Source organism: Sphaeramia orbicularis, chromosome 8 (genome assembly GCF_902148855.1).
Source record: "Sphaeramia orbicularis chromosome 8, fSphaOr1.1, whole genome shotgun sequence".
In the NCBI taxonomy this organism is placed as follows: domain Eukaryota; kingdom Metazoa; phylum Chordata; class Actinopteri; order Kurtiformes; family Apogonidae; genus Sphaeramia; species Sphaeramia orbicularis.
This window is the reverse complement of record NC_043964.1, coordinates 3,166,604-3,194,486: the sequence shown is the minus strand read 5'-3', so window position 1 is coordinate 3,194,486 and position 27,883 is coordinate 3,166,604. Positions and strand designations below refer to the sequence as shown.

General features: G+C 35.5%; 1 protein-coding gene across 4 annotated transcripts in view; it reads right to left on the bottom strand.

Moving 5' to 3' along the window:
* The window catches only part of mybpc2a (myosin binding protein Ca), a 92,706-nt gene extending 80,937 nt beyond the window's left edge, over positions 1-11,769 (bottom strand). For 3 of the 4 annotated variants that reach the window (XM_030142201.1, XM_030142202.1, XM_030142203.1), the window contains exon 1: positions 11,687-11,769. In XM_030142201.1, coding sequence (XP_029998061.1) covers positions 11,687-11,708 — 22 coding nt within the window. In that variant the 5' untranslated portion in view covers positions 11,709-11,769. The remainder of the gene's footprint in view (positions 1-11,686) is intronic. The other variant, XM_030142204.1, reaches the window with a different exon arrangement.
* Between the last annotated feature and the right edge of the window lie 16,114 nt (positions 11,770-27,883).

Sequence of the window (27,883 nt, the reverse complement as noted above, 5' to 3'; positions counted from 1 at the left end):
TAAGTTCAGAGATTTATTTGTTTTGTAGTAAACACTGGCTGAAAATGTTACAAAAAATATATAGGTTAATGCTAAATTGAACTGTTTAAGCACATAGAAATGTAAATACAGATTATAATTAAATATACTGACTACTGACTGACATTCACCTGGTTTTTGGTCGAAATGCTCCCCGTAGGTCATAGACTGGCAGGAGTTTGCATTTTGGCTGTAACCATGTTGGCTTTTTTTTTGGGGGGGGGGGGGGGGGGGGGGGGGCTGCAGAAGCTGTCTTCAGTGGGTCATGGGTGAGCTAACGCTAAATGCTATCCAACTAACTGTAAAAAAAGTAGTGGTGAACTTCATCAAGTGTAACCTATTAAACAAAAAGGACAGAGTTTACTTTAAAGTGAAATGCTGCTGCAAAATGGACAGTCTATCCTTGATATGTTGGGGTGCCGATAAGGGAGGGGGGGGGGCGGTAAACATGACAAATTGGGGCCCATAGAGCAGTGGAGGGGGCCCATTGAATATAGAAGTTGTGAAAGAGCTGTAGAAGTAGGGAGGTGAACGCTGAAATCATGTTAAGTTTTGTTTTCACGCTATGATAAGATAAGTGACGGTGTTCATGAACCGCACCCCAACACATGTAACACCCCCCATCCCCCCGGTAAGAAGATACTCAATTTCTGTAGGGTCCACAACGACTATGTTTTCATGGGGCCCATAATTGGTAGCGGCATCCTTGTTGATATGTATAGTAATTTTGTGTTTTGTGCATAGACAGAATTTTGTCTGATATGTGTAGGATTTTTGAGTTACTTATGGGATCTGACGTAGGAATTTAGGGTAAACTGAAGGATGGGGTAAGGGGGCAGGAGATTATAAATTAAACTTCATCCCGCTCCTTTTTGAATGTTGGATTTTCTTTTATATAATCCTTTTGTTATTCAGTTTTAATGCAAATTTTTAAATAAATAACTAAACAAAACAAACAAAACTACAGTAAAACTTGCAAGAAAAAGTCTGTTTTATTAAGAAAGAAAAACAAATAAACTCCAGAAGTGTGCCACAGTATAGGCGAGTGCGCAGTCAGACCTGTCGACTTCAGTGGCTGCACGTTCTTTTAGATTAGATTAGATTAGATTCCATTCTTCCACACTGATTATATTTTGGAGCTGAGGTCCTTGCCCCTTCCTTCTCTCAAGCGATTGCATCTGGGCTAAGTTACTACAAATAACTTTGTTGTTGTCGTTAACTTGCAGAAACAGAAAAAAATATTTGTGCAAATCAAGAAAAAAAAATTACTACAGGGTCAAAACACGGTATTTGAAATTTCTCGGACAGGACATTTTAGAGATAATTTGACAGATTAGTGTTGCTAAATGACCCACATTTTTACTTTTAAGTTCATTTTTGCTTTAGTGGGACCATAAGGGATTATCCAAAACGAGGAGCTACTTTATATTAAAATAAATGTTGGAATGGCAATCAATTAAAGTTCGCTCTCTGACGGGACATTATGTTTTGACCCTTCAGCATTATTTAACTACTGCAAGAAACTGCACTTTCTTTTTTGTCAGTAACCATCTTAGACAAGTAGACAGCTAAGGAGGATGTTTAGCAGCTGTGAACTCAACAAAAACGTCCAGTTTAGACGGTTTTAAGTGAGTCTACACAGCTTCAGGTGAATGTGAGAACACTGTCCACTAGATGGCTAACATACGTTTAACTGTTACTTCTATTCAGCAGCTAGGCTACATTGCTTAGTTTCCATTCCCCAGAATTCCAAGCCACTTGTTTTTTTTGTTTTTTTTTCATGAATTCTAAATCTAATTTCATATTCTTGGCAGTTTATTTCATCACTGAAAACTGAGCGTGCGGTTAATAACATTTTCATTCTCTCTGTGACAAACTCTGAACCTTTATTTATTGAGGCCTTACATGGACATGGAAAGTAATTGTCAGAAACCTGTATGTGAATCTGTTGAAGTGCTTTGGATCATCTATTCAACAATACAAAAGCATTTTCACCTAGCTCTGTTTTATTAGTCAAGTCAATAATTGGTTCGTCTAAGGAACCCCCCCTTCAATAACAAGAGCCACAAAAAATGAACCGCTCTTCCAGGACGGGCAAATGCAATATGATGCAATAGGATTTGGGTGCAAAAATAATCCATGGAATAAATACATAACAATCTATGTATTTATATTCCACAAAGTAAAGGATTAACAATTACGTTTCTAGCCTGTTTATTAAATATTAAAAGTGCTGAAAAACCTTTGTGATTTCATACATTAAACCTGTTGGAATTTAGGACTGAGATAAGTCCAGGGGTCTCAAACATGCGTCCCAGGGGCCAAATGTGTCCCCCCAAAAGGTTCCAATCCGACCCCTGGGATGAATTTGCAAAGTGTAAACATTCCACAGTCAAGGCTGTGGAACTCATTTTAGTGTCGGTTCCACATACAGACCAATATGATCTACAGTCAAATAATAACAGCAGAATAACTGACAAAAAAAGAAAGACTCCAGATTTTCTTCTCGGTTTGATGTGAAAAAAATAATATTACATTATGTCTATAAATAATGACAACTTCAAATTTTTGTCTTTGTTTTAATGCAAAAAATATCATTAAATTATGAAAATATTTACATTTACAAACTATCCTGTACCAATAAAATGTGAATAACCTGAACAAATATGAACAACCTGAAATGTCTAAAGAAAATTCTGCACAATTTGAACTCTTTTCTGCCTGTTCCTCAGTGTTTAGTGTCTTTGTAGATCTGATCCATAATGCACATGTAGAAAGGACCAGTTGAGACAGAATATTGTTAAAATTGCACTTAATTTTCTTAAGAAATTTCAGTTTTTTCAGGTTATTCACATCTTTTTTTGTTTGGATAGTTTATAAAAGTAAGTATTGCCATAATTTAATGGGTTTTTTTTGCACTAAAACAAAGACAAAAATTTGCAGTTGTCATTATTTACAGGTTATTCTGTTATTATTTTACTGGTTCGGCCCACTGGAGATCAAATGGGGCTGAATGTGGAACCTGAAAGAACATGAGTTTGAGAGCCCTGGATTAGACGCACAAGCCTTTGAAGGGAAATGTGGGATGAGATGGTGCAACACAGGTTTATAGGTGTGATGATAAGAATTATGGCTTGTTTGGATTCCACTTGTAATGTCCTTCTCCCCCTCCTCTTCCTCATCTCTCATCTCCTGTGCAACACAAGAGGATGAAGATTTATGGATGACCAAGGGTGGAGAAAGCGGAGGATTTGGTAATAAGGTTGGAAGAGGAATAAAAAGGGATGCAAAACTGAAGATTAGATTTTATGGCATCGCTGTAAACTTTCCTGACGATTTGAATGAATCGTTATTATGTGAATAAAGCAGGCTCAACATAAGAAAACAATTGCTAAATGCAACTCTAATTTAGGGATGAGGAATCTGTGGTGTTCAGTAAACAAAGGCGGCTTTAAATACCGTATTAAGCTGTCATCCACTTCAGCTTTCTATTCATTTCCTTTTGTCTTCCAGCTCGCATCAACACAGCCTGCACTCCAAATAGGCCAAGGCCCCTCGCAAATCACAGAGGAGGCTTTAAGAATAAGGGATAAATTCTGGTGTGGATCCACTACACAGCGCACTATTCTGGCTGTGATTAGAGAGTCTTTGTTAATGATATAGTAGGGCTCAGTTAACTTTTCACGCTCTCTTTGTAGGAACCCGTGGCGCAGTCGCTTGACTCTGCATCTGTCGGCAATCCATCACGCTCAGGGTGCATACCTGTGGGAACTTGATGATAGCCTTGGTATGAGGTAATGCTACACTAGACCGGTTGTGAGACGTGTGGTCGTAGGGTTAAGGGGTGGGGGATGACATGATGTTGTCCCTCTTATACCTCGAGGTCTATGAGGGTGACAGAAGGTTTTAGCCTTCTGCTAAACAGCTGCTTTCCTCTAAAAACAAAGGAGTGAAACCTCGTAGATGCCCAGTATCCTGAGGTAAGCCAGTTTCCGGGACAAATGTTCCTACTGGACATTTCGGTAAACCACAAGCACGTACAATGTCAGCGTTTGAGAAATTAAAATAGATTTAATTTTATATCAGCGTTTATACACTGTAAGTCACAGGTGTCAAACATGTGGTCCGGGGGCCAAATCCGGCCTGCCAAAGGGTCCAGTCCGGCCCTTGGGATGAATTTGCGAAATGCAAAAATTACACTAAGATATGAACAATCCTTTTAGTTCAGGTTCCACATTCAGACCAATTCAATCTGAAGTGGGTCAAACCAGTAAAATACTATCACAATAACATACAAATAATGACAACTCCACATTTTTCTCTTTGTAAATGTAAATATTTTCATGTATTTACACTAAAACAAAGTATAATTTCGCCAAAAAAAAATGTGAATCACCTGAACAAATAGGAACAACCTGAAATGCCTTAAGAGAAGTAAGTATAATTTTAACAAGATTCTCCCTGTTACTAAATGTTTTGTGTATTTGTAGATCCAGTGTGATCTGTAAGTTTTAATGTACATGTGGAAATGATAAACTGAGACAGAATATTGTTAAAATTACACGTATTGTTTCAGTTTGTTCATGTTATTCACATCTTTTGAAAGGACAGTCTGCAGATGTAAACCTGTTCATAAGGTAAATGTACTTTTTTTACTCTAAAACATAGAAAAAAGTTTAGACTTGACATTATTTATATATTAATATGTTATTATTTCACTGGTTCAGCCCACTGCAGATCAAATTTAGCTGAATGTGGAACTGAACTAAAATGAGTTTGACAGCCCTGCTGTAAGTCTACTTCCATACCCTGTAACATGTGCAATATCTGTCTAATGTTTAAAGCCTTCTAAATTATTTTATCCTTTCACTCTATTTATCCTACAGTATTTAAATTCCCATGTCATTTGCACTTTTCCAATTCCATTTGCACTGCTGTCAAAATATTTTGCACTACCAAATCTATATATCTTTTTTACAAATATTCCTAGTTACACCTCTATCTTTTATTTTTCATAATGTAAACAGTGTGCCTTCTATTGTCTTTTGTTGTGCCTTGTAATTTCTTGCAGTTGGAGAGCTCTACCTCAATTTCGTTGTACGTGTACAATGAGAGATTCTGATTCTGATTCTGATGTTACAGTGATGAGGTTTTTTTTTTTTGCCTGTCTTTAATTATCACAAAGTGGTTGCAGTGATTGGTGAACTCACAAAATCAATGATTCATGTTGCTGATACAGACGTGCACTTCCCAGCTCCAGCAGGTTTATGATTCAGGATTAAAGGTACTTGTTAGATCTTTGGAGTCCCCCTGAATTATCCTAAGTTCACCACACAGAAACTAAATGTGTTAGCATTTGCTTCTTTGATTGCCCGTAGATGCATCCTCCTACACTGGAAGTCTCCTAAACGTCCAGCAGAACATGCCTGGATAACGGACGTAATGTCTTTCTTGAAACTGGAAAAGATCAAGTTCAAATTCAGGATCAACTGAGAAATTTTACATTTCATGGAAGCCTTTCCTCTCTTATCTTGATAAAACATCTATAGAAAACCTAACAGAACAGAATAGCTATAACACTCGTAATTAAGTGAATGTGGACCAATGTAGGTTGGGGGGTGGTATTACTTTTCTCCCTTTTTAAAGTTTTTATTTGTTGTTAGTTGTTTTTTGTTTTTGTTTTTGTGGAAAACTGGAAAATTGGACATATGCTTGTACCTGCATGGAGAGGATGTGTGTCCTGAAAATGTGTCCAAATAAAAAGATTTTTTTTTTTAAAAAAAGTGCTTGTTAGGGTCCAGAAATGGTTGTGGTTTGGTTTAAACATTACATGTTTGTCATCATGTCCTTGCATTTTTTTTTTGTATTCAATTACACCTACATAGCTTTCTGTAAAACCTAATCAAGAGCTGCCAGTGTCTAATAAAATTATCATGTTAAATATTACAAATAAATGTAATTTCTGAGAGAAGCAGCTATAAACATTTAAACACTTGGAGGAATCTAAGTGCAGAAATGGGACATGATATTCATATTCATGTATCATCAATGAGTAATCACTCGAAAATAAGAATTAGGTATCGTACACTGATCTGATTAAGTCTACAGAGGGAACAGGTCCTCTTTGTATCCACCATGTTGTGCTGCTTATTAGTTCATATCCCTTTGACTAAAACTCCGAAACAAACTTGCTGAACATAAATTGAACAACAGCTTTTTTTTTTTTTTTTTTTTTTTTTTTTTTACCTTTTTTTGAACCTTTTTTGGCCAGGAAGTCCCATTTAAATTAGGAATCTCTTTTGCAAGGGAGACCAGGCCAAGGTATCAGCCATACAAAGTCCAAACAACATAAAACACATACATGAAACACAATGAACAATAAAACACAATAACATCTGTTCAACCATAATGGCATCAAGAAAGACAGAGACATTCCTCCTTTACTGCATTCTCCATGACACTTTTAAAATCATTAACAGAAATGAATGTCTGTAGTTTTACAGTTTTTTGAAGATTATTCCACGACCATGGTGCATGGTAGGAAAATGCTGTTTTTCCAAAGTCTGTCAGAACTCAGGAACAGTCAAAAGCAACCACTTAGAGGAACGTAGATGAAACGACTAGAGCGAACAGAAAGAAGAGTTCTGAGATATTTTGGGAGTTTACCCAGCAGAGCTTCAAAGATGAACATAACCCAGTGTTTTTGTCTGCGGAGGGTTAATGATGTCCAGCCCATTAAGTCAGAGAGAATGCAGTAGTGAGTGAGAGATTTTGCATTCGAAATAAAATGTAAAGAAGCATTATATACTGAACTGAGGATCCTTAAAGAGGAGGTAGCTGCATGTCTGTACAGCAGATTACCATATTTCAATTAGCAGTATTTAGCAACTTCACCACTAGATGCCACTGCTGGTTACACAGTAAACCACAGAGAACACTGCAGTGAACACACAAAAATATTTTACAACATAATGTTGGTCCAAAGTGTTGACATTACCCATATCTGTGAGAACCAAGGTTATTATCGTTAACAAAAACTAACGAAACGACAAAAACTAGAATTGAAAAAACATTTTTGTTAACTGAAATAAATAAAAACTATGATTAAAAGAGAAAAAAAACGATAACTAACTGAAACTGTATTGTGTGTTTACAAAACTAACTAAAACTTATAAAAATTATGGATAAAATTCCCTTCGTTTTTGTTTTTGTCAATGTCAGATTGATATGAAATCAGTTTATTTCGCTCTAGCAATTTTAGCTAGAGGCACCATATGATATTTAAGGGTCCGTCACTTGTGTTCACTTGTGGTTTCCAGTCGTCTTCTGGTCCCCACTCTACCTGGAAACATGGAGACTAAAGTTGGGAGAAAGCAGCAGAGTCCTGTCTGGGATTTATTTGAATACGACGACAGAGAAGAAGAGAAAAGAGATGACTAAACTAAAATTAAAACTAAAACTAAGCATTTAGAAAATAACGAAAACTAATAAAAACTAGCAAACCGCTCTAAAAACAAATTAAAACGAACTGAATTAGAGAAAAAAAAGTCAAAACTAAATAAAACTAAACTAGAATGAAAAATCCAACACTATTAGAACCTTGGTGAGAACATGTTATTCTGGTGACCGCGCTGGCTGAGTTAAAGGAAGGCAGTGTGACTAAAGATGCTTGCTTCTGACAGGACTAGCGGTAATTAAAACTTGTGTTGTTATTTCTGCACATTCAGGAATGGAGCAGCGACAGCAAACTGACACCCTTACACCTTGTACCTATTAGCATCAAAACCTGCGCATAAGGTCTAATTACTTTGTACGTGGCTTCACTGCTTCATCAGACAAAAGAAGTGAACAATACTGTGCTGCTGTGGGAGAGGAGAATCCTGCTAGGCTGTTTATTTTTTTTTAATAAATGTAGGTTAAATAGGGGTTAACCAAATGGGCACACCCCTCCCCTTCCAAAGGCGTTTTCCCCTTCAAGGATTGCCGAGGCGACAGCCGCCTTTCCTGTACTTGAGGCCTATTCCTGTGGCTGTTTATTGGGATGCGTGCTTCTTCCTGATCCACTCAGCTTCTTGTATCCCTGGTGGCCTTAACGGCGAAGAGCAAGACGCCACCAGGGGAGTCACATGAGCTGCAGCCAGCTGAGCGACAGGGGCAGAGGGGCTCCAAAGCTGAGAAAGTGTTATGAAGTTCAAGAGTCGGGCAACAATTTGGAATGGGTGGAAACGCCAGAACAAGAGCAGCCGGAGAGAAGGTAGTAATGCGGTGTTGGGAATTCGATACGTGTGATGTCAGATCACTAGATTGGCCACACATTAGTACGATAAAATGAAATGCAGGGATGGAATTACTTCAGGACGAAGAATAGAAAGGGACAGAGCTCTAAGAATTACATTGAAATTCTGTGAAATGATTCAACTTACAAAAGTTTTTATCACATCTAAGCAGCTATTAAGTAAATAAACACTTAAAACTTGAAAACAAATTCATGTTTTTTTCCAGTTCGTTGTGAAAAAGTTTGTTAAGGAGAAGAAATGATTAAATGTTTGTCCACTTCAGAGCAAATGTTCAGTTTAGTTTAGTTTAGTTTAGTTTATTTCGAATATGTAACAAAACAAAGTAATTCTACTTAGTCTTTACAAATGAAACAGATTATCCTCCTCAGACTCAGCTATGGGTTTTCTGTCCACATTTTTGGACAAGAGTTTCACAACTTTATACAAGAAAAAAAAAAAAAAAAAGAAAGAAAACTGTCCACCACAAAGGAAATTCCATAAAACTTTTAAAAACTGCATCTGAAAAAACTGTTGCATCATGAAGTTTCCAATATAGGCACTGATTTAATAAAAAACAAAAAAAGGTGGTACTTTGCTGACATTTCCTGGGTCTTAGGAGGTTATATGAAGTATAATGTAATTGTAAAATGTAATTATTCGACTAAAATCCCAACAAATGGGAGTTAGTGACTTCTTTCACGTCATAACAGGAGAATGGCAACAATTTGGAAGTGATGTGGTGTTAGGAATAGAATACATGTGGTTTCAGGTCACTGGATTGGACGCATATTAGTGCAATAAAATGAAATGCAGGGATGGAATTACTTCATGATGAAGAATAGAAAGGGACAGAGCTCTAAGAATTACATTGAAATTCTATGAAATGATTCAACTTACAAAAGGTTTTATCACGTCTCAGCAGCTATTAAGTAAATAAACACTTAAAACTTGAAAACACATTCACAGTCTTTTCCAGTTCGTTGTGAAAAAGTTTAAGGAGAAGAAATGATTAAATGTTTGTCCACTTCATAGCAAATGTTTAATTTAGTTTAGTTCACTTAAATATGCAACAAAACAAAATAATCCTACTTAGTCTTTACAAATGAAACAGATGATATGAAGTATAATGTAATCGTAAAATGTAATTATTTGACTAAAATCCCAACAAATGGGAGTTAGTGACTTCTTTCACGTCATAACAGGAGAATGGCAACAATTTGGAAGTGATGTGGTGTTAGGAATAGAATACATGTGGTTTCAGGTCACTGGATTGGACGCGTATTAGTGCAATAAAATGAAATGCAGGGATGGAATTACTTCATGATGAAGAATAGAAAGGGACAGAGCTCTAAGAATTACATTGAAATTCTATGAAATGATTCAACTTACAAAAGGTTTTATCACGTCTCAGCAGCTATTAAGTAAATAAACACTTAAAACTTGAAAACACATTCACAGTCTTTTCCAGTTTGTTGTGAAAAAGTTTGTTAAGGAGAAGAAATGATTAAATGTTTGTCCACTTCATAGCAAATGTTTAATTTAGTTTAGTTCAGTTCACTTCAAATATGCAACAAAACAAAGTAATCCTACATAGTCTTTACAAATGAAACAGATGATATGAAGTATAATGTAATCGTAAAATGTAATTATTTGACTAAAATCCCAACAAATGGGAGTTAGTGACTTCTTTCACGTCATAACAGGAGAATGGCAACAATTTGGAAGTGATGTGGTGTTAGGAATAGAATACATGTGGTTTCAGGTCACTGGATTGGACGCATATGGTTAATATAAAATAAGATGCAACTACTAACTTACAATGTGTTTCATCAGTGCACATCAATTCGAATGTGTCTCCGCAATTAAAATAATAAGGATGTTTATCTCTTACAAAACGTGTTTGCAATTTTTCCACTGAAGGAGTTCTTTAAATTTACAAGCCTGAGAGCAACAAACGGATGACTAAAATCCACAATAAATGGGAGTTTGGACTTTTTCTACACAATAACAGTGATGTGGTGAGCTTCCTGCAGACTGGCGAGGAGAGATGGATGCCGGCAGAAGAGACAGCGTAACAGAATGAGGGAGGCAATCAGGGTCAGATAGATTAGGTGTCTGAGGTATAGAGATACGACATAAGGTAGTTACACCTGACTTGGCAGAGGTTCCTCTAACAAATCATCCTGCTCATCTGTTCGCTTTTATCTGCTTTCCTTATCCTATCCTTCTTTCCTCCTTTCTTCATGCATGCAGCTCCCGGCTGATTTACAGTGCTGCACAGGCTCCGGTGACAAAGACAGTTGAGGCGCGGTTCAGATGCTTGTGCTTGATAGAAACATATAAACATGTACTACCCGGTGTACAGTTTAATGTCACCTATTACAATGCTGTTTCTGTGGTCGGTTAATGTTTCGGTGCTGATATTATTAAATGTAATGTAGGAAGGTTAAGCTTCACTGCCGGCATCCCATAGTGCTGTGAAAAAGAGCTTGCTGTAAGTGAATTACATCATCCAAAATGAATAGAATAGTGTCATCATTTTAGTCTGAAATAAAGAGAACGCGACATTATTATAGCTTTGAAGACCAGATTTTTTCTACATTAGGGTTCGATGGGTTGATTCTGAAAAGCATGCAGACACACATATACTGACTTTTGCCCTCTCCATCTTTTCTCAGCTTAATGAACCTGTAATTCCAAAGAGGATTCACTCTGACACACATTAGTCCCTTTAAAAGCCTTAAATCTGTTATCATTACCACCAATATTCCACCGCTTTGGTCTAATTTTATCATCATTATTGCACACATTTATGGAAAAAAAAAAAAAAAAAAAAAAAACATATATATATATATATAAATATATATATATATATATATATATATATATATATATATATATATATATATATATATATATATATATATATATGTATATATTAACTCGAAAAGTAATTGCATTTTATTTTTACTTTAAACGATTGCAGATATTAGATGGTAGGGCTAAAGCTGAATCACTGCCGCACATAGGTGAGGTTATAAAAACATAATAAATATGTTCCTACTCATTTAAATCTAAAATTCTTACCAAACACATTACCATTATGATCATATCCTGATATTTCTCTCCCATCACAATTTTGGACAACATAATGAGCATTTACTGGTAAAATCTTAATCAATATTCCAGTCCACATTTTATCTGTTGCATTTTTTGTGACAAATAAACTGCTTTTTATCTGTATAGAAGCTGTGATGCAGAGCTCCAATTGCTATATTACACAAAACTATGTAATACTGTTCCCCCATCCTCTCAACAATGATTTGTCTGCTTCCAGTTGTGTTTTTGATTAGTGAAATTCTGACATAATTCTACAAGTTGGACCACCTTACCTGGGTTCTGGGGCTCAGGCATGTCTTTGTCTGTCTACAATGATTCCTAGGAGTGTCTTCCTCCCTCCTTGTCTGTGGATCTGCCTGCCTGCATCTCCTCCTTCATCCCTTTTTATCACTTCAACACCCCCCCCCCCCTCAAGTAACCACACACTCAATTTTACTGCCAGTCACTTCAGAACCCCCACTCTCCCACCCTTCGAAAAGAGTAGAAGGAACAGGGAAGGAAAATAGAGATAGTCACTTGAAACCTTGGCAGGACCTGAACATCTTTGAGGAGCAGAAGGAAGACACCATGAGGGGTAAAAGCATTTCACAGCCATAACGACGACTCCAACCCATGGGAAAACCTGCCAACTGATTAACTCATTAGGCCCTGACGCCAGAACACTAACAAACTGACTGATGCTAATCACCGCAGATGGACTAACTGGTCGAATGAGGCGGCTCATGGATACAGTTCATGTTAAACATGGAGAGAAAACACCTAATTTGTTCAGTAGCAAAACATGCATCTGAAATGTAAACAGGATCATAGCAGGAACCAGTCGCTCCTGAAGGCTCTGACAATCCCATTTATTCTCCAGTAGCTGTGGCTGTCAGCAGGGTATATATTGTATGACTGGAAATTCTCACGTAGGGATGTGACAAACAAGGTCAAAGACAGCAGAACAAGGTCCCTGACCTCATGAGTTACTTCCCAAGCAAACACAGACACGACTGTGTGCATTCACTCTCCATATTTACCATCGATATTACATGAACGGAAACTATGCCTTAGAAAAAAGATGGATTTAATTGCAGGCAGGAACCTGATATTCTAATTACACTGGGTTACAAAAACATGTTTTTTGCAAGTTGTCTCAGTTTTTTCAACTGAATTAGGACCATTTTGCACCGCTAAATCCAAAAATGACATCTGTTTTTCTCAATCAGGTCAGGTTTTTTTGCTAATTTGTTTTGGAAAAATTTGATCTTCACACAAAATATAATAATTAATACCAAAATCAGATTGGTAAGTACACTTTATGAAACTTGCGACTTGATTCCTGTTAGGTACAATGGTGTATTCACCGCAGATGTAGCAGAATACGTCAGGCTTATTTTTGCAAGATCTTCTAGTCGAAGCCATTTCATTCACCTGTAATATTAAAAAAAACATTAATCATAAATTGGCAAAAGTCAAATCTTCAGAACTCGTTTATTGCAAGAAATATGAAAGAATTTTGTATCATATGATGTGAAAATGCCCATAAATGTAAGCAAAAATGTTCAAAAGCCAATATGTAGCATAGTTCAGAAAGTTGACCTGATTGAGCAAAATTAATGTGATTTTTGGATTCAGCACCAAAATGATCCTAAATCAGCTCAAAAAACTGAAACAATAAATCTGTTGTTGACCAGTGTTATCAATGTCACATAGTACATTTGAAACAGCTTTTTATTTTCTTTTAGTTATATAAGTGTCAAAAGACTCATCCGTTTTTAAATTGTGCTCATTTTCTTAGATGCCCAAACTGCCATAACCTTGGCTAAACCAATACTATAGATTTTAATTTGAATGAAAGAACTTATGTCGAAAAGAGAAACAGAGATTGAAGAAAAGCTATTTAAGGCGAGTGCAACTTGATATTCAGATGTTCAAGGAGAACAAAATACCCTCAAGGAAGATCATGAAGGGCTGTTTGAATAGGACATAAAAGGTCCTTGAGTGTGTTCGGCATATAGTAATGTATATTTGAACTTCAACATGATGCAACTTACGTCAAAGCAAATAGTCTTTAAAGAATCCTTCTGATAACATTCATCGGTGCTGATTTATACTGTGATTACACGGTGTCTGTTGGATTAAAATATACCATGAATATATTGTGGATTTAAATTGGATCTAGGAGCCTAACTATAGGTGTCCTACATGATCCAGTGATCTGCTGCAGAGGATGACACCTGAGGTATTTAACACTTGCATTAGTTAAGCCTCGCTGAAGTACACATTAAGCTAACTGAAGCAGGTCCTCTCCACCTTCACAGCAGCTTTTCCATGACACATAGCCACCATTTCTGGGATTTAAGATGTTACTTTGTATTCTGGTGTCACAACTGAATATCCTAAAACCTTGGGATTAAACATAGGTGTGTGTCAAAAGAGATTTTTGTAGAAAAATGTATCAACTCAAGCAATAACAATCACCTCTCAATCAGCTCTTCTAACCCACTAGAACAGGGGTGTCAAACTCATTTTATTTCAGGGGCCACATTCAGCCCAATTCAATCTCAAGTGGGCCAAACCATTAAAAAAAATAGCATAAAACCTATAAATAATGACAATTCCAAATTTTTCAGTGCAAAAAATTTTGGAATTTTGAAAATGTTTACACTTTACAAATTATCCAAAACAAAAAAGATGTAAATAATCTAAGAAAACAGAAATTTCTGAAGAAAAATAAGCACAATTTTATCAATATTCTGCCTAAACTTATGATTTACACATGTGCATTACAGATCAGATCTACCAAGGCACAAAACATTTGTTAAAATTGCACTTATTTTTCTTTAGATATTTCAGGTTCTTCATATTTGTTCCGTTTATTGACATTTTATTGTTAAAGGATATCAGAATTTAATGTTCTTTACAATAAATCAAAGAGGGAAAAAAAATGGTGTTGCTATTATTTATAGGCATAATGTCTTTTTTTTTTTTCACATTAAAGAAGAAAATTGTTAGTAGTAATTAGTAATTAGAGTAATTATTTATAGGTTATTATGCTGTTATTTTTGAGTTTGATGCCCTTGACTTAATATCTTCAGGGTCATTTTTGCACTTTGCAAAGTCATCCCACGAGCCAGATTGGAAGTTTTGGCGGGCCGGTTTTGGCCCCCGGGCCGCATGTTTGACACCTGTGCACTAGAAGTTCGCATTGGTGTATTTACCCACAGAGACACTGCCTTCCACTTGTATTATCGTCTTGTCTGGCTGCAGTCGGGACATTATGGGCGTCCACTTTTGGCAGTGAGTTTGTTCCTCCATCCATTTGCAGCATCATGCAGGGTGCAGGGGCAGGACTAGTCTTTTTTCCATAGTCCCCAAGTGCAGTAGGTCAGTCTGTCTATGAGATTAAACAGAAATAATGACACAAACACCACACAGAACAACACAAACAAACCAAGAAAACAGGAGGAGGTGTCGTTATGTTAAAAAAATTCTCTCTCTCCTCATCCTAGTTCATTTAAACAGTGACTCTCTCCTCCTCAAGCTCTGAGCAGAGGAGGTGTGAAGTTGGAACTGTTGTTTTCCAACAACATGCAAAGAATATTAAAGGTTAACTCATTTTTTCTATCCCTATAGAGATTCAGTCTCTGTTTTACCCGTCCTAATACACACAGCACTGAGCATTAGTAATTAGTACATTAGGAGCGGTAAAGGTGCTCAGGAGCCAACTCCAGATCTTCATCGGTGCCTTGGTCAAGGTTTCGATGGCGGTGGAAGTGGAGGACACGAATGTAACATGGAGAAAAGAGGCAAACTCAACACAGAAAGGCTGGTCCGATGAGGAATTGAACACGGAACCTTTTAGCTGTGAGGCAGAAGTGCTGACAGTAATGCCACCAATCTGCCAACATGGTTACCTGTTGATTATTGTTGGAGCCAAAATACATTTTTGTTTGTTTATTCCTCTTTTTTATTTTGACCTTAATTTAATTATTGTTCAGTGGGTGTGGCTGTGATGATCGCCACAAGTGCATCTCATCATGGGTGTTGGTATGGGTGTGTCGAACTTACATATACCTGCTGTGTGAGGTGGGCGGGGTGTGTGAGGACAGCCCAAACAATTTCCTGTAGATACATGCCAGTGTTACATAGTAGACTCCATAAACCAGCGGTGTCAAACTCTGGTCCTCGAGGGCCGGTATCCTGCACGTTTTAGATAGTTCCCTCGTCCAACACACCTGGTTCAATTAATGATCAGCTCATCATCATGCTCTGCAGAAGCCTGATAATGATGTAATGGCTTCCAGGTGTAATGGAAGAGGGAATTATTTAAAACATGCAGGATATCGGCCCTCGACAACTGGAGTTGGACCCCCCTGCCATAAACTGTAACCCACTCCCTCTATAGACAGTAGTTCTACATGTTTTCAGCTGATTAGACACCAATGAAAACAGAATTATGAATATTCTATTTCTTTTATTTCCAAATATTGCACAATCAGTTCCACCTAAGTCTTAGCTCTTAATTTTAGCCGGTTACCCCCGGTATCGGTGGCAGCCTCTGTTCTGTCTGTGTTGCCATGGTAATGCTATGCAGCACTGGTAGCAGTTTACACCAGCTATACAATAACATCTGAAAATGTACTTAGATATTTTGAACATGATCATACGTAATTTTGAATTCATTGTTAATTTGATCATTTTATTTGGGAAATTTCCCATACACAAAAGTAAATATGCCAAAACACACCCAAATTCTAAAGTCTTTAGGACTGAATTTGAAAAATACATTAAATCAGCGGAATTTATCTTTAACAAGAAAAGCACAAACACTGACAATTAATAAAGAATTCCTTAAAATTGACTAAATTTACTCTGATGTAGTTTTTATTTTATTTTTTTCCTAGATATTTATATTTTAAGTTATTATTAAAACTTTCTCAATGTTTTGTATACACATATGTTTTCAATAAAGTTGAAAAAAAAAAAAACAACCACCAGCTATACATCCACATAATCAGTAGAACGTCAGCAAAAGCTCAACAGAACCATTTGTCAGACAATAGAACACAATTCAAATAAGTACTTGAATGAGCAAATATCTAACACAAGCTAATAGACCAGCATATGTCACAGAACAATTTAATAATAATAATTTAATAATTTAAATAATAATAATAATAATAATAATAATAATAATAATAATAATAATAATAATAATAATAATAATAAAGACAGACTAGTGTGACAAACTTGCAGCGCTAAGCTAACACTAAGATCCAACAGTCCAAGTATTATTCCTCTACCACTAAAACTCATTGAACGAGACAAATATGAGCAAAATTAAAGTTTGTGTTTTGAAGCTGTGATGAGGTTTTTTGTTTTACCTTTGCTGTTTTGTGGTCATGACCAGTTTTATATGAATGTCACTTCTGTTAACAGCTGCTTCATTGTTTTGTGTTACATTGAAATGATTCTGAGTGGAAACAAATGACTTAACAACTGTTTAACAACAAAACCTAGTTGCACTAATTTATACATTTTCTATATTTCTACATGGCATAATACACAAAAATGAATCTATGTGTAATGTAGCACATTGTGGAACTTACACTTACAACTTACCGCTGTTGCTTGTTGTTGTTAAATGTTAATTTAATTTCTGTCAGCATATTTGAAAATGCAGAGGAAAATACACATTAACATTGCCTTAACATTGCCTTTCCAGTCATTATCTACAGACAGCTGCTAAGAACTTAAAGATGAGCAAAAACTACATGCACTGTATTAATTTAACTGAATTAAACTCAGGTGGCTGTCAGTCTTGTTTTGTTGAAGATTCTATAACATAATAGGGTTCATATCTGTTATCATATAGTGATCTGAGTCACTATGCTATTTTGAAAAATCTTTTTTTTTTTTTTTTTTATTTCGAACATGCAAAGAAAATAAGACAAAACAGAGCAAATTAAGACATAAACAAAATAACATTTAAATGGACAGAATCTATCTTCAAGCACATACAAGTCTGAATTTTGCATGGTCGAAAAGGAGTAGGAAGAAGTATAAACTTAAACAAGTATAAACTTAAACATTAAGTTGACTCATTTATAAAATACCTGTCCATAACAACCTGTAAGAATTCTACTTCGATATATTTGGCATGTAAACTTCGAAAAATACAAATATATCAACCAAGGCATCATATTTTTTTCTTTCTTTTTCTTTTTTTAACTTTTCATTTCGATATTTTCATCTTTCCACAAAACAGAACATTCTCTGACATATAACAATATGAATTAAAGCAAAAATAAACTGAATACAATAGAAATACCATGAAGAGAAATCATTTCATTTCATTTCATTCATTCATTCCAATCTAAATGATTGGAAAGGAGCAGGATGAAGAAAACTTATAATACCTGCCCCGTTCTTGAAACATCTGCTTACATCAGATACGTTACCATTACAATTATTACAGTAAACAGTTTACATGATAGTCAATGCAAATAAAACAAATCCAACATCCATAAGCTGAATTATTTCATTTCATGCTTTTATAAAGCTTCTCTATTCTTTCCTTATACAACCTCTTAAACTGAAAAATGTTTGTACAGCTCTTCTCTTCCACTGCCAAAGAATTCCACATTCTGACAGCCACAACGGAAATACACATTTTCTTTAAATTATTCCGAACCCTTTGCTGTTTAAAATTACATTTTTTCACATGAAAAATAAATATTTGTTTGTACCAAGAAAAATTACAGCAATACAATATGAATGAATGAATGAATATTTCTATTTCAGTTATGTACAAAAACACATACATATAAAGAACATACAATTAACACAATATCAGTCATAGAGAGACATAACAATCTTATCATAGCCCCCATTCCTTCACCAGTCACCCAAATACAGAGTAATACAGTTCCATCTTTGTTCAAAAGTGTCCATTTTTATTTCTAAAGTTGCGGTCATTCGCTCCATAGCGCCAACCCTTTTCAGATCAATAAAAGTATCCGTAACATATGTTTTTGATCTGAACTATACGTCTCCGTAGGTATAGCTCTCAGTAGAAATATCAGTGGGTCTAATGGGGATTTCACTTGTAAGATTTTGTTCGTTTCTTCCTTGACTCTCTTCCAGAATCCTTGGATTACTGGGCAGTCCCAAAAAATATGTAAATAATCTCCAATGTTTACACAATTTCTCCAACAGAATTCCACATTCACATATGTTGAAATCATGAGAGGTGTATTAATAAAATACCTTATTTTGATTTCCATTCAAATTCTTTCCATAACTGACTCGTAACTCCCTAATGACAATTTGTACACAGCTCTTCCCATACATTATCTGTAATTTTAGTATTTAATTCCAATTCCCATTTTCCATGAATGCTTTCAGTATTTTGCAGGGTATCATTTATTTATTTATTGATTGATTTTTTAAATTTTATTTAGTACTTGACAAAATATTGTGACAGAGGTAACAAAGACAAAGAAACAAACAAAAAAACAAACAAAAGACAATTCATAAGACATAAAAAATTAAGCAAAACAAACAAACAAACAAACAAAGGGCTATTTACAAGTGTGTGTGTGTATGTTTATTTGTAATTTATTTATTTATTTTTTTAATTGGGAGATGTTTTTAAGGCGTAATATTTCAATAATTGTACCTGAAAATTGGTTGGCATGTTTCCTCAAACTGAACTTGTGTTTTAAAAAATTTTTGGTTGACTTTCTTTGTCATTTTTCATAATGCTCCATTTTTAACAATATATAGGCAGATGGGACATGACAGTGTCTTTCTTCAAAGTGAAAGTCCTGTTGCTGTTTCACATAAATATACATGCTTTCATATTTGACTAAGAATAGTAAGGTGACACCGTTGTTTAGGGCAGTGACAAAGAGTAATGGGCTGTCCCAGTAAGGGGGAACAGATAGTGTATGGGCCTGCATAGTTTCAAAGGCAGCGCCCGAGGGAATCACATGCCTCAGTCACCATATGCTCCATACAGAGCACCCCCACCTTCAGACTGAACCCAGATAGAGACAGACTGTTTTCACACAAGCAGTAATATGACAAGAGGGATGTGTCAGAGGCATCAGACGATCACAGAATATTAAATATACGCATCCAGTGGTGTCAAATCATAGAAAACCTGATGCTTACTTTAAATGCTACTGATATTTTATGATTAATAATGTCAAGACTTTGGGTATAGTTATTTTAAAACATTATTTTTTGACTGATGCTGCAGACAACATAGGACAAGTGACAAGTTTTAATGTGCATCGTCTGGGCGTTTGCCCTTTTGTTGCAAGATGGTGTGTGTGCATATGATATTTCCTTTTTAATGTTTTTCACCTCGTCTAGGACACTCGTGTCATTAAATATGTTTGATATTTTTGTCAGTGATCTTCGAACATGAGCCAAATTGTCATTCTGGAGGTGAAAACATTCTCAATGTCCTAAACTACACTAAGCCTTGACTTCCAAAACTTTTAAGGATTTACACTGGAATCAAAACTCCTTTTTTTTTTGGTGCTTTGATGCTGAAAAATTTAAGAGTAAAATGATGGATGTCTCTGACTTGTATTCACAGAGGTTTTATTGCATGTCAGCAGAACTCCTCAGTCAGGAATAAGCACTAAGAAATAAATCACATCAATCACATTTGGCAGAAACCTGCTGCTGCTGCTGCTGCTGCTGCTGCTGCTGCGGCTTCTCTTTCTGTCTGGTTTGTTTTGTGCTTTTGGCCACGCCCAGGCCCCCGATGCCACAGACCCTTAATTGACCCTTAAAGTTAAACTTGGTTTTGGCAACTCCAAACCAAACTGGATTAGTAAAGGCAGCTGAAATCCAGTGCATGTAGGCCTAGAGAATAGAACAACCATCCATAAATTCTGGCTTTGAGATGCCGCACAGTGGTGTCTGTTCACTCAGTATCCTGTTGATCCAAGTGAACGCAGTGAACAAACCAAGTTGGAAGCTCAGAGTCGCAGTGTCTCCAAGTCACTTGAAATATCTTAATCTACTTGTATTTGTCTTCATAGTGGAAATGGAAATAAATGCATCTTTGTCTAATCGTCTGTCTGCAGCTTTGTGGTGCAGCAGAACTCAGGAAAACTACCGCCAATGAATTTCAGAGATATCACAGATGCTCCTCCGTGTGCACTCAAATGCATTCAAGTACGCAAATGCAATGCTTCACAATCCGTGTATCATTTGTTCATTCGTTTTTCAATTTAAAACCAAAAATCACCAAAAATCAAAAAACAAAAATATGACTCGTTTTGTTTTTCATTTTCAAAACCAGAATGAAAAACGGAAAACGGTTTGTTTTTACATTTCCCGATTTTGTGTCAAATGAAAAATGAAAAAAAAAAACGGATAACGACCGTTTCATCCGATTTTGCTATTTTCAATATAGTTCAGTTGTCTGACCCGGAAGCAGTCGTAACTAGGGAAAAAATAAACAAACGGAATCATGGCCAGACTTGAGGAATATTTGCTATAATTAAGCAGCTGTTAATCTCGTTAATTCATAAAAATAGAGCTGAATTTATTTTTAATGCGTTTAGTTGTTTTAGTTCCATATCAGCCAGCACAGCGGACACTTATGCATCATCTCATACACTGACATTCACACCATTACTGTAACTTTACTGTTCTTGATAAACCTGATCTGCACTAACATGTTTGAGTGTAAATCAATTGTTATTTGTCAGACAAGAAGGTTTTTTTTTGCACATTATCTCGATGAAGTGAGTAATCACTAGCATTAGAATATGTTAAAATGTGAGACGACGTCAGATTAGCAGCATTAAACATGTTTTTATTTCATTGTTTTCATATCCCTCTCTGATAGTGGGTTTTAAACACATGTTTCTTTACTTCAAAAATGAAATGCATGGATATTTTTGTAACTCCACAGAAAAAAAAAACTTGATCGCATTGTTTTTTCATGCCTAAGGAGGAATAAAAACACTGAAGAAAAAAATCTTGACTAAGGTTTTCACAATTAATACATGAAAGGGTTAAGGAACCTCCATTCAGTATATCATGCTTCTTTACGTTTTATTTCTAATGTAAAATCTGTCACTCACCACTGCATTCTCTCTGACTTAGTGGGCTGGATGTCATTAACCCTCCGTAGACACAAACACTGGTTTATGTTCCTCTATAAAGCTCTGCTGGGTAAACTCCCAAAATGCCTCAGTTATCTTCTTTCTATTAGCTCTTGTAGTTTCCATTTACAAACTACATACATTCATTTCTGTTAATGATTTTAAAAGTATCATGGAGAATGCAGTGAAGGAGGAATGACACTGTTTTTCTTGATGCCATTATGGTTGAATAGTTGTTATTGTCTTTTATTGTTCATTGTGGATCATGTGTGTGTTTTCTGTTGTTTGGACTCTGTACAGCTGATACCTTGGCCTGGTCTCCTTTTGCAAAAGAGATTCCTGATCTCAATGGGACTTCCTGGTTAAATAAAGGTAAAATAAAATAAATAAAAATCCTTATTCCAGCCACTACAGGGTATTTTTTTTCTGACCACTACTCTCAGAGAAAGATAAAAAAAAAACTTTTGGACAATAAAGTAATCACTTGGGTCACAGGACAAACACATCCATCCTAGTCGGAGGTAGACTCAGTTTGGACCTCAGGCACAAATCTAGGTCTTGAGAAGAGTACAGATTTACCCCTGAAATCCAGGCCAAGACAGTCACAAAATGTAACTGACTACTCACTTACTCAAGTACTGTACTTCAGTACAAAATTGAGGTACTTGTTCATCTTCACTACGTATCAGAGGTATGAATGTTTGGATGGATTCTGTTGGGTTTCTGTAAATTGGCTTAGAGTCTGGCTTTTGACCAACTCTATATATAAAGTGTCATGAGAGAACTTTTTTGTTGCGATCTGGCGCTATATAAATAAAATTTGATTGACTGAGTGATTTAATTAGTTTTCCCCTGTAAGTTGCTTTGGAAAAAAGTGTCTGCCAAATGCAGAATAAAAAAAAAAATAAATAAAATAAAAAAAAAGAATGTTGTACTTTTACTCCACTGCAATTTCTTACAATTTGTTCATCCATCCTCTTCTCCTCCAGTACAAAGATATTTCCCCTGATGTGTTTATTCCTAAATGTGTTTGAATTGAACTGAAGGGTGAAGTGTTCCTTTACACGTCGAGAAAATTTTACTCTTTCTTAAAACAAAATCGACTTTGAGCATTTGGGATTCGCAAAAAAGAGAAAAAAATTCTCTTGAGATACATAGTTCTCGCAGGACAGTGATATCACAAACATACGATGATGTCAGACACATAGGATTACACCACCAACAGTTTAAAGTATTTTAACCCTTTCACGCATGAATTTTGAGAACCTCAGTTGAGATTGTTTTTCCTGAGTGTTTTTATTCCTCTTTAGGCATGAAAAAAACAATGCAATTATTACTTCTTTTTTTTTTTATGAACCTATTGTTCATGGAGTTACAAAAATGTCCACTCAGCCTGACACCATGTGTTTAATTTTTGAGGCAAAAAAACACGTGTATTTAAAACCCATCATCAGAAAGTGAAAACGATGAAATAAAACCATTTTTCATGCTGCTAATCTGATGTTTTCTAACATTTTAACATACTCTACTACTAGTTATTACTCACGTCATAGAGATAATATGCAAAAAAAAAAACTTCTTGATTACGAAAACTTTTAAATTACAGTCGAATAACAATTAGCTATTGATTTACACTAAAACATATTTCTGCAGATCAGGTTTATAAAGAACAGTAAAGTTACAGTAATGGTATGAATTGCAGTGTATGTGATGGTGTTGTGTTGGATGATACGAAACTAAAACAACAAAAACCATGAAAATACAAGAGAACAGCTGTAGAATAGCTGTCCACTGGAGTGACCAGTATGCATGAAAGGGTTAAATGAGCTTAAATTTAACTGGAGTAAAATGCGACATAAATGCTAGTGCAGCACTTTTACCCTTTAAAGTGAATTTTACTCATTATATTTACACAGTTTTACTGGAGTGACATTTGTAACACAGAGCTCGTACTTGTGAGAGTGTTTTCAGTCCAGTTTCAGTACTTTTTTAAGTAAATGACCTGAACACGTCCTCCTCTTTACTTCTTGCTTTGCTTTCTTGGCCTGGTCAGAGCAGTGACGGCTGATTAAAAAATTTAAAAATACAACCAACCCTCTTGATGATAGGGCATAAATATTTATTGCAAAGTTGATAAGCTGGAACTTTTAGTGCCCAGGAGAAGTGAAGGGTGACAGGAAAATGTGATGTGATAGCGGCCTCTGCTGGCCATGATCATGTCAGTGCATCCAGAAAAAAACATGGTGATTAACCCTTTCATGCACGAATTATGAGAACCTTAGTCAATATTTTTTTCCTGAGTGTTTTTGTTCCTCTTTAGGCATGAAAAAAACAATGCAATTGATTTTATTTATTTATTTATTTATTTATTTTTGTGAATGTATTTTTCATGGAGTTACAAAAATGTCCACTCAGCTGGACACCATGCATTTAAGTTTTGAAGCAAAGAAACATTTATTTAAAAATCATCATCAGAAAGTGATGAACTGTGTGAAAACTATGAAATAAAAGCATTTTTAATGGCACTAATTGCTAAATTGCTACTGTTTTCTCACATTTTATCGTACTCTAATATTAGTTATTACTGATTTCATGGAGATAAAATCCTCCTGAGTCCCAGGAAATTGACAGTTTTAGCTTTTTTACGTTAAAAAAATTGTCTTGATTGGAAACTGCATAATGCAACAGTTTTTTCAGATACATTTTTAAAACTATTTTTATTTAGTGATTGATTTTTTTTTTTTTTTTTTTTTTTTTTATGGAATGTCCTTTGTAATGAACAGCCTTTTTAAAGTAAAACTGTCAAACTTTTGTCCCCTACAGAGGACAAAATGCACAGCTGGGTCTCAGGAGGATATGCACACAAACAAACAAACAAACAAAAAAGTGTTTGTTAATTACAGTCTAATAACAATTAGCAACTGATTTACACTAAAACATGTTACTGCAGATCAGGTTTATCAAGAGCAGCAAAGTTCCAGTAACTGTATGAATTGCAGTGTCTTGGATGATACATAAGAGTCCTGATATGGAACTAAAACAACAAAACCCATGAATAAACAATAGAACAGCCGTAGAATAACTGTCCACTGGAGTGACCAGTATGCATGAAAGGGTTAATATTCACAATTTAAGACCAGTCCAAGTAACAGTACTTCTTTATTATAATGTCTAGAAGAGTCAAAGTAGACACATATCTTTAATATATCTTATTCTGGCCAACACATTTAATATTATGCATTACATTTATTTCACGATTCGATGTTCAGAGGTGAACAATAACAGATTCAAGCACATTACTTAGTTTGGCACTCAACAGCTCAACTTTTCTGTCTGCAAATTATCCACCTTTGTCAGTAAATAAACCGACAGTAGACTACTTTAATTCGCCAAGAACAACAAATTGCCCAAACTATTGCGCATTACAAAACAACTCAACATATGCAGTCCAAGTTCATTACTTTTGTTTCATCGACAGACAAAAAATGACTTCAAAGACTATTGTTCCACAGCAGCAGAGCTGGCTCAGGAGATGACAACGTAGACATTTTTAAAGATAGACACGTCTGAGATGTAAAGTAAGTTGATACATATTGTGAGAGTTATGCATAAACAACATGCACATACAAGTAGGTCAACACATACCTTAAATAGCTCAGCGCACACAAATTAACTCTCTCTCTCTCTCTCTCTCTCTCGCTCACTCTCTCTTTGTGGGATGTGTGTGTGTGTTGTAGACATATGTTCCTGCTGCTGTTGTCACCTGCATTTAAAGCTGTCAATCACATGGATAAGGTTACACGATGGTGTTAAATAAAGTTCTGTGATGAATGAGCAGCTAAGTTTTTAACAAATACCCTGAAACTCAATCTGATTCCTTTGTCAAGTACTAGAATGTTTATTAATGTGAGCCTGTTATAGTAGATGCTTCTGTGTGACCGCTGGCAGGTTCTTGTGTCTGTTTTTGTTTTTTGTGGTGAAGAATTACACTGGTAGCTTGGTTAGTGGTTTTATAATTTGTAATTGTCATATGCATCCAGTGACAGGATCAAATTGGAAAAGGTGGCATCTGCAACCAGAGACAGGACCATGTATATATGTACATGTCGAGGCCCAAAACGGAATCTGGCCCGATTCAGAATCGGGCCGGCCCAGAATGGAATTCTATTCTAGGCCGGCCTAGAATGGAATCCTGCTGCTATAATGTTATTTTTATACCATGTTTAATGCAAATGATCCATAATTCCATAATTTGTCATAATTTTACATTTTCAGTCTTACATACCTTGAGTAACTATTGTCAATTTCAGTCGATTTCACTGTACCATATATTGGTGGGGAGTACCACTAGGTTCTATTTGTAAATAAAGTGTATTATAGTTTACAATTAAAATGTTGTTTGTTTCTTTTTTTTCACATATTTGTAAATTCCATGTATTGATTTTTGTAATAATTTAGATCATTTGCATTAAACATGGTATAAAAATAACATTATAGCAGCAGGATTCCATTCTAGGCCGGCCTAGAATAGAATTCCATTCTGGGCCGGCCCGATTCTGAATCGGGCCAGATTCCGTTTTGGGCCTCGACATATTTATTTATTTATTTATTTATTTATTCATTTATTTATTTTAGCAGTTGATGCTATTGTATAGCCGATATTCTCAAAATAGAGACAGTTATTATGAACCCAGAACAGGAAAATCATTTGTTATACGTGATTGTAGCGGCTATTTGTCATCAAAATTAAATCAACTTAAAGGTGACTGAATTTAAGACTTTAACCCTTTCATGCACAGTGGTCACCCCAGTGGACAGTTCTTCTACAGCTGTTCTCTTGTATATTCATGGGGTTTGTTGTTTTAGTTCCATATCAGCCAACACAGTGGACACTTATGCATCATCCCATAATAATACACTGACATTCAGACCATTACTGTAACTGTGCTGTTTTAGATAAACCTGATCTGCACTAACATGTTTGAGTGGAAATCAATTGTTATCTGTTAGAAAAAAAAAAAAGTGTTTTTTTTTTTTTTTTGCATATTATCTCCTTGAAAAGAGTAATAACTAGCATTAGAATATGTTAAAATGTGAGAAAACATCAGATTTGATTTTATTTCATTGTTTTCATATCACTTTCTGATATTGGGTTTTAAACACGTTTCTTTACTTCAAAAATTAAAAGCATAGACATTTTTGTAACTCCATGAAAAAAAAAAAAAAACCTTCATCACATTGTTTTTTTTCATGCCTATGAAGGAATAAAAACACTCAAGAAAAAAAGCTTAACTAAGGTTCTCATAATTAATGCATGAAAGGGTTAATATAACTCAAATGACCACTAGATGCACCATGGGTTTGTGGTTTACGCAGTCAAAAATACAATGTCCATATCATAGATAGATAGGTAGGTAGATACCTGTAGTTAATTACGAGAAGAAGTGTTGATTCTTATTGTCTGCGATCGAACAAGCATTTGTTCGTCTTTGTGCCCTTTGTCTGTACAGAGCTGGGAAAAAGGACATTTGTGTACTCTGCTCCGTCCACATGGAATACGCTGCTAAAAGACTGGAAACTGTCTGAACTGATCTCCCTGAATGCTTTTAAATCCAAACTCAAAGTGCTGGAGAAGAACTCAATGACTTGCACGTGTTTTTCACAGGTTGAATTGTTCTGTAAATTATTGTTGGTTGTAACTGTATGAGGTAATTGTATGTTGTAACTATGTGTTGTGTTTCATGCTGTCTCTTGGCCAGGACTCCCTTGAAAAAGAGGTTCTTAATCTCAATGGGATCCTTTTCCTGGTTAAATAAAAGTTAAATAAAATTTAAAAAACAAAAAAAAAAATAGATTTAGTTCAACTGGTTTATTTTTAGGATTTTGCAGGCAAACAACAACTAAGGCCTTTTGTGCTGTCTGTCCTGCTCATCCTGTCTGTCTGTCTGATGGTATGGTAGAAAACCATAGGCCCACCCAGGTGCATGCTGGTCTAACTTTGTGCTCCCTATTTATACCCAGGTGCCCACGGTCTAAACCAATAAGAAAACACTAAACAAAAAAAGGTGCAAAATACCAAAGAATGAAAACAATAACCATAAAAATCAAAAAATATATTCTAAATATTAAACAAAAAATAAATAATCAGCAAAAAGAAATACTAAGTTAGTAAACAAACAAGGTAAATTAACTTTAAACAAAAAACTAAACCGACAAAGACTCCTACAATGATCGTCCTCAACACAAAAATCTGAAATTGCCTTTCTAACCCTTTCATGCACGAATTTTGAGAACCTTAATCAAGATTTTTTCCCTGAGTGTTTTTATTCCTCTTTAGGCATGAAAAAA